The following is a 7500-nucleotide window of genomic DNA, read 5'->3' as shown; positions in this document are numbered from 1 at the left end:
TAGGGATTCAGGGTTCAATAAAAACGAGCACAAAGGATCATGTAGATGTGTGTGTGTGTGTGTGTGTGTGTGTGTGTGTGTGTGTGTGTGTGTGTGTGTGTGTGTGTTAGGTCAGAGACGGAGACACTGAGACAGCTGTCACTCAGCAATAATCAGTAGAATCCCTCAGTGCTGCTTACTTTTAGCCAAATAAACAGCATCTACATGGTGTGAACATCACACGTGCCTTACAACGTCGTCCAGACCGCACCCTACACCCTACAACGTCATCCAGACCGCACCCTACACCCTACAACGTCATCCAGACCTTCAAACCAGCCAAAGATCACTTCAGTTTCCCTCCAAAATCTCATGCTCACCCACACACAATAGAATAAAGAATTGCTAGTTACTAATTACTGCATCTATTAGCATTACTCGCGGCACCATTTCTCCATCCGTCTCCATTTAATTAGACAGCCGAGTGTCGCACCGAGCAGATCGGATCACGAGAAATCATCAGATCAGGCATCTGACATGATCTAACTGATGACCCGCCGTTAGTACTGCCGAGTTTTAGTGCCTCATTTAAACAAAAAAACAATCTAAAACTACGATAATAAAATTGTGAGAATAAAGTCGTAACAATACGAGAAGTCAAAATTCCTAGAACGAAGCATTACCTTTTCTGGTAGTTCTACGGCTTTATTCTCATCGTTTTTACTTTATTCTTGTAATCTTGGATATTTTTTTTGTCCGTGGCACTAAAACGCCATTGTTCACTGGCATTTGTGTGTGAGCATGTGAGCCTTTCAAATTCTACACATTAGCCTTAAATAATAGCAAAGTGCTAGCCTGGGAGAACTTGACATCTAAAGTCTCCCCCATGGAAGTCAGGATGCTAATCAGGAAGCAGTTAGCATCAGTCAGGTCCGAGGTCTCTCAGCTCAGAGGGTTCAGCTGATCAGTTCAGCACCAGGACAGCAACCGTATCTCCTACCTTCTACACTTCTCAGCCTGATTCTCTCACCTTCAGTCTAAAGCCTAGGAGATCCTCCAGAGTGCTGTGTGAGGAGCACTGTGAGGAACTGTGTGAGGAGTGATGTATGCCGGGATGCACTTTTAATTAATAGCACTAGCACAAAATGGATTGGTGTAAATAATCTTCCTACAGCATACACACTTCCCACACTGCCTTTCTCACAGTGGCATTGTGTGTGTGTGTGTGTGTGTGTGTGTGTGTGTGTGTGTGTGTGTGTGTGTGTGTGTATCCTCCTCTATGTTAATAATCATAAGAGGACACTTTATTTTCATAATGAATAAATATTTTTATACACTTATATACAGCAGAACAGATGCTGTCCATCTGCTCTTCAGTAAGATTTCAGAACATTCCTCATACCTGCAGGACACAGCGCTCTGGTCCGATTCCTTCACCAGCGCCGTGTCCAAATTTGTGTGTGTGTGTAAGTAAGAGATTTATTCCAGATTTTTTCCCATTCAAGAGGAAAGAACCTCGTCCTGCTCATCACCAGCGTAGAAGCCATGGGGAGATGTTCTTCCTAACCATCAACATGTGAATGTACACATTTACATTTGCGGCATTTGACAGACGCCCTTATCCAGAGCGACTTACAACTGAGCAGGGGAGGGTTTTAGGGCTTTTGCTCAAGGGCCCAGCAGTGGCAGCTTGGTGGTGGTGGGATTTGAACCTGTGATCATCTGATCCGAAGCCCAATGCCTTAACCACTGAGCTACCACCTCCCTGTAGTGTTCACTACCATTCCGTTTTGCTCCAAACATCACACGTTTTATCTCTTTCTCCAATCAGCACGTGTGAACACAGTTTTCCATGTGTTTCTAGGGAAAATTCTGTGTGTGTGTGTTTGTGTGTGTGTCTGAGGGAATTGTGGGGATTCTGTAATGTCTTGTTTTTTCGACTGATTGTCATTGATGTTTCACGTGGCGAGCGTGATGAAGCACAAAGACACGTGTGTGTGTGTGTGTGAGAGCGTCTCTCTGGACATTTTCTCCTGTCCTCCTGTACTATCGTATACTGTTGATGTTTCTGAGCACTGTAAACCCACAGGCTTCCTCCTGCTCTACTCTTCACTGCTTCCAGGGTTTGATGAGGATTTTCTCTTTGTCTCCATGTAACCACACATGTAGTAAAACTTCACCCACTGTATCCTCCACCTGCTCTCATTACACACTGCACAATAAACAATGGAACCATGTGTTAACACACACACACACACTACTCGTGTACTTTATTCAGCACACGGTGACAAGGGAGAGAAAAGTGTGTGTCAGAAAGGTGTGAGTTTGTGAGAGAAACTTGCACGAAATGTGTATGTGAGAAAAGTGTGTGTGTAAAGTGTGTGCCACAGAAGTGTGTGTGAAGGAGAAACGTGTGTGTGAAATGTGTGTGTGAGAAACCCGTGTGGGTGTCAGAAATGTGTGTGTGTGTGAACTGTGTGTGTGTCGGAGAAGTATGTGAGAGCAACGTGTGTGTGTGTGTGTGTAAGAAACGTGTGTGTGAACTGTGTATGTCAGAGAAGTGTGTGTGTGTGTGTGCGTGAGAGAACGGTGTATATCAGAGAAGTGTGTGTGTGAACTATGTATGTCAGAGAAGTGTGTGTGTGTGTGAGAGAGAACGGTGTATATTAGAGAAGTGTGTGTGAACTGTGTATGTCAGAGAAGTGTGTGTGTGTGTGTGAGAGCGAGAGAGAGAAAGAAAAGCATGTGTCTGTAACTGTGTGTGAGAGAAAAGTGTGTGTAACCTGCAGGATTGAACTCCAGATGATCAGAAACAAAGCCACCCTCAGTGTGACATCGCATCAGTAGGGGATTAAAGGTGGAGTTTCTAAACTAAACCAATGAATCAAATTCTGTGCAATCATTAATTATTCTTTATTTTAGATGTAAATATCTTTAGTTATAAACTTTTACATGAAGGTGTATTTTATCTAATGCAGTGTAATACAGTAACAGGTTAGAATGTAGAATAATACAGTAACGCATTGTAGAATGTGGAATAATACAGTAACGCAGTGTAGAATGTAGAATAATACAGTAACAGTGTAGAATGTAGAATAATACAGTGACGCAGTGTAGAATGTAGAATAATACAGTAACGCAGTGTAGAATGTAGAATAATACAGTAACAGTGTAGAATGTAGAATAATACAGTAACGCAGTGTAGAATGTAGAATAATACAGTAACAGTGTAGAATGTAGAATAATACAGTAACGCAGTGTAGAATGTGGAATAATACAGTAACAGTGTAGAATGTGGAATAATACAGTAACGCAGTGTAGAATGTAGAATACAGTAACAGTGTAGAATGGAATAATACAGTAACAGTGTAGAATGTAGAATAATACAGTAGCAGTGTAGAATGTAGAATACAGTAACAGTGTAGAATGGAATAATACAGTAACAGTGTAGAATGTGGAATAATACAGTAGCAGTGTAGAATGTGAATAATACAGTAACAGTGTAGAATGTAGAATAATACAGTAACAGTGTAGAATGTAGAATAATACAGTAACAGTGTAGAATGTAGAATAATACAGTAACGCAGTGTAGAATGTAGAATAATACAGTAACGCAGTGTAGAATGTAGAATAATACAGTAACAGTGTAGAATGTAGAATAATACAGTAATGCAGTGTAGAATGTAGAATAATACAGTAACAGTGTAGAATGTAGAATAATACAGTAACAGTGTAGAATGTAGAATAATACAGTAACAGTGTAGAATGTAGAGTAATACAGTAACGCAGTGTAGAATGTGGAATAATACAGTAACAGTGTAGAATGTAGAATAATACAGTAACGCAGTGTAGAATGTGGAATAATACAGTAACAGTGTAGAATGTAGAATAATACAGTAACAGTGTAGAATGTAGAATAATACAGTAACACAGTGTAGAATGTAGAATGATACAGTAACACAGTGTAGAATGTGGAATAATACAGTAACAGTGTAGAATGTGGAATAATACAGTAACAGTGTAGAATGTAAAATAATACAGTAACAGTGTAGAATGTAGAATAATACAGTAACAGTGTAGAATGTAGAATAATACAGTAACAGTGTAGAATGTAGAATAATACAGTAACGCAGTGTAAATTGTAGAATAATACAGTAACAGTGTAGAATGTAGAATAATACAGTAACAGTGTAGAATGTGGAATAATACAGTAACAGTGTAGAATGTAGAATAATACAGTAACGCAGTGTAGAATGTAGAATAATACAGTAACAGTGTAGAATGTAGAATAATACAGTAACGCAGTGTAGAATGTAGAATAATACAGTAACACAGTGTAGAATGTAGAATAATACAGTAACAGTGTAGAATGTAGAATAATACAGTAACAGTGTAGAATGTAGAATAATACAGTAACGCAGTGTAGAATGTGGAATAATACAGTAACAGTGTAGAATGTGGAATAATACAGTAACAGTGTAGAATGTAGAATAATACAGTAACAGTGTAGAATGTAGAATAATACAGTAACAGTGTAGAATGTGAATAATACAGTAACAGTGTAGAATGTAGAATAATACAGTAACAGTGTAGAATGTAGAATAATACAGTAACACAGTGTAGAATGTGGAATAATACAGTAACACAGTGTAGAATGTAGAATAATACAGTAACAGTGTAGAATGTAGAATAATACAGTAACAGTGTAGAATGTAGAATAATACAGTAACGCAGTGTAGAATGTAGAATAATACAGTAACAGTGTAGAATGTAGAATAATACAGTAACGCAGTGTAGAATGTAGAATAATACAGTAACACAGTGTAGAATGTGGAATAATACAGTAACAGTGTAGAATGTAGAATAATACAGTAACAGTGTAGAATGTAGAATAATACAGTAACAGTGTAGAATGTAGAATAATACAGTAACAGTGTAGAATGTGGAATAATACAGTAACAGTGTAGAATGTAGAATAATACAGTAACAGTGTAGAATGTAGAATAATACAGTAACGCAGTGTAGAATGTAGAATAATACAGTAACAGTGTAGAATGTAGAATAATACAGTAACAGTGTAGAATGTAGAATAATACAGTAACAGTGTAGAATGTAGAATAATACAGTAGCAGTGTAGAATGTAATACAGTAACAGTGTAGAATGTAGAATAATACAGTAACAGTGTAGAATGTAGAATAATACAGTAACAATGTAGAATAATACAGTAACGCAGTGTAGAATGTGGAATAATACAGTAACAGTGTAGAATGTAGAATAATACAGTAACAGTGTAGAATGTAGAATAATACAGTAACAGTGTAGAATGTAGAATAATACAGTAACGAGTGTAGAATGTGGAATAATACAGTAACAGTGTAGAATGTAGAATAATACAGTAACAGTGTAGAATGTAGAATAATACAGTAACAGTGTAGAATGTAGAATAATACAGTCATACAGAATAATGCAGTAATATAGTGAGTAATACGGGTTGAAGGACGAGGTCAGACAGGAGTCTCCCTGGACTATGATGTTTGTGGATGATATTGTGATTTGTGGTGAGAGTAGGGAGCAGGTGGAGAAGAGCCTGGAGAGGTGGAGGTACACGCTGGAGAGAAGGGGAATGAAAGTCAGTAGGAGTAAGACAGAGTACATGTGTGTGAATGAGAGGGAGGGCAGTGGAGGGGTGCGGTTACAGGGAGAAGAGGTGGAGAAGGTGGAGGAGTTCAGGTACCTGGGGTCAACAGTGCAAAGTAATGGAGAGTGTGTTAGAGAAGTGAAGAAAAGAGTGCAGGCAGGGTGGAGTGGGTGGAGAAGAGTGATAGCAGGAGTGATTTGTGATAGAAGAGTATCTGTGAGAGTGAAAGGGAAAGTTTATAGGACTGTGGTGAGACCTGAGATGTTGTATGGTTTAGAGACAGTGGCATTGAGTAAAAGACAGGAGGTGGAGCTGGAGGTAGCAGAGCTGAAGATGTTGAGATGTTCGTTGGGAGTGTCGATGGACAGGATTAGAAATGAGTTTATTAGAGGGACAGAGCATATAGGACGTTTTGGAGACAAGGTGAGGGAGGTGAGATTGAGATGTCTTGGACATGTTCAGAGGAGAGACATGGGGTATATCAGTAGGAGAATGCTGAGGATGGAGACACCAGGAAGGAGGAAAAGAGGAAGACCAAGGAGGAGGTTTATGGTTGTGGTGAGAGAAGACATGCAGGTAGTTGGTTTAAAAAAGGCAGATGTAGAGGACAAGGGGGATGGAGACGGATGAGAGGACATTGTTGAGCGGACGCTGTGGAGACCCCTAATGGGAAGAAGCTGAAAGAAGAAGAAGACAGAGAGTAATACAGTGTGGAAACGCAGTTTTAGTGCGACGTGATGACGTAAGATTGTTACGTCATGGCGTCACGCAAAACACGGAAGTGAGCGCAGTGGCTTGTGATCGGTGTAAAATGGTTGCGTGCTGAAGCGGCTCCGGGTCTCAGTAATACCGAGAGATTTGTTGTTTCTGAGAGAAGGGAAGGAGCGGGGCTGTGCTGCGGTGTAGCCGTGCTCTGGCTGCCTGTGCTGGGGGCTTTTACACAGTGGGGACTCTGTAGCGGATCACCATGTCCCTGTTCCAGTCGGCTTTGGGCTTCCTGGCCGGTACCGGCGCCAGCCGGGATCAACACGACTTCGTGGGTCAGATAGTGGAGCTCGGAGACACTAAGCTCCGCATCAAGAGGGTGATCGCTGAGGGTGAGGAGCTCTGTAGAGTGTGATGGAGTTTAACCTGAACACTCGGATACACTTATACATGCTAGTGCTAATGCTAACCGTGGTGTAACCGGTTATAGCTGCTTCAGAGCGACACGTTTCGCATTCCTACACCGACTCTGAGCGGCCGAAACCCACACCGAACCGTTCACAGAGCCGCGCTAACTCCTACCGAGCCGCTCACAGACCGCGGTTCTGTCGCAGCGCGGGGGCTGGACCGAGTGTACTGTAGTCGCTGCACCTGCTCGCGCTGGCTAATGTATTTAGCTGCTAGCTAACACTGATGACGCGGATCATGAGTCACTTGATACACCTGGGCGCGCGCTAATGATGCACAAATGTCACAGTATACAGATGGTTACACCTTCCGCCTTCAGCTACGGCCTTCTCCACTTACACCACTGCGTTACACCACCACGTCCCCTCAGCGTTACACTACTGTTACCTCACTGTTTTACACCACCACGTTCCCTCAGCGTTAAACTACTGTTACCTCACTGTGTTACACCACAGCGTTCTCTCAGCGTTACACTACTGTTACCTCACTGTGTTACACCACCACGTTCCCTCAGCATTACACTACTGTTACCTCACTGTTTTACACCACCACGTTCCCTCAGCGTTAAACTACTGCTACCTCACTGTGTTACACCACAGCGTTCTCTCAGCGTTACACTACTGTTACCTCACTGTGTTACACCACCACGTCCCCTCAGCGTTAAACTACTGTTACCTCACTGTGTTACACCACAGCGTTCTCTCAGCGT

At 41.4% G+C, this 7500-nt stretch overlaps 2 protein-coding genes across 5 annotated transcripts in view; both read left to right on the top strand.

Annotated features, from left to right (window-relative positions):
• sh2b3 (SH2B adaptor protein 3) overlaps positions 1-2228 on the top strand; it is a 43521-nt gene extending 41293 nt beyond the window's left edge. For both annotated transcript variants that reach the window (XM_046841435.1, XM_046841433.1), the window contains exon 8: positions 1-2228. This exon is cut by the window's left edge and continues 1522 nt beyond it. The gene's annotated coding sequence lies outside the window, so the exon portion shown is untranslated.
• A 4156-nt stretch (positions 2229-6384) lies between these two features.
• gak (cyclin G associated kinase) overlaps positions 6385-7500 on the top strand; it is a 22443-nt gene continuing 21327 nt past the window's right edge. For all 3 annotated transcript variants that reach the window (XM_046841428.1, XM_046841429.1, XM_046841427.1), the window contains exon 1: positions 6385-6715. In XM_046841428.1, the coding sequence (XP_046697384.1) occupies positions 6586-6715 (130 nt within the window). In that variant the 5' untranslated portion in view covers positions 6385-6585. The remainder of the gene's footprint in view (positions 6716-7500) is intronic.

The sequence above is a fragment of the Silurus meridionalis genome, chromosome 27 (genome assembly GCF_014805685.1).
Source record: "Silurus meridionalis isolate SWU-2019-XX chromosome 27, ASM1480568v1, whole genome shotgun sequence".
NCBI classification, from domain to species: domain Eukaryota; kingdom Metazoa; phylum Chordata; class Actinopteri; order Siluriformes; family Siluridae; genus Silurus; species Silurus meridionalis.
This window is presented reverse-complemented; position numbering and strand designations above follow the sequence as displayed.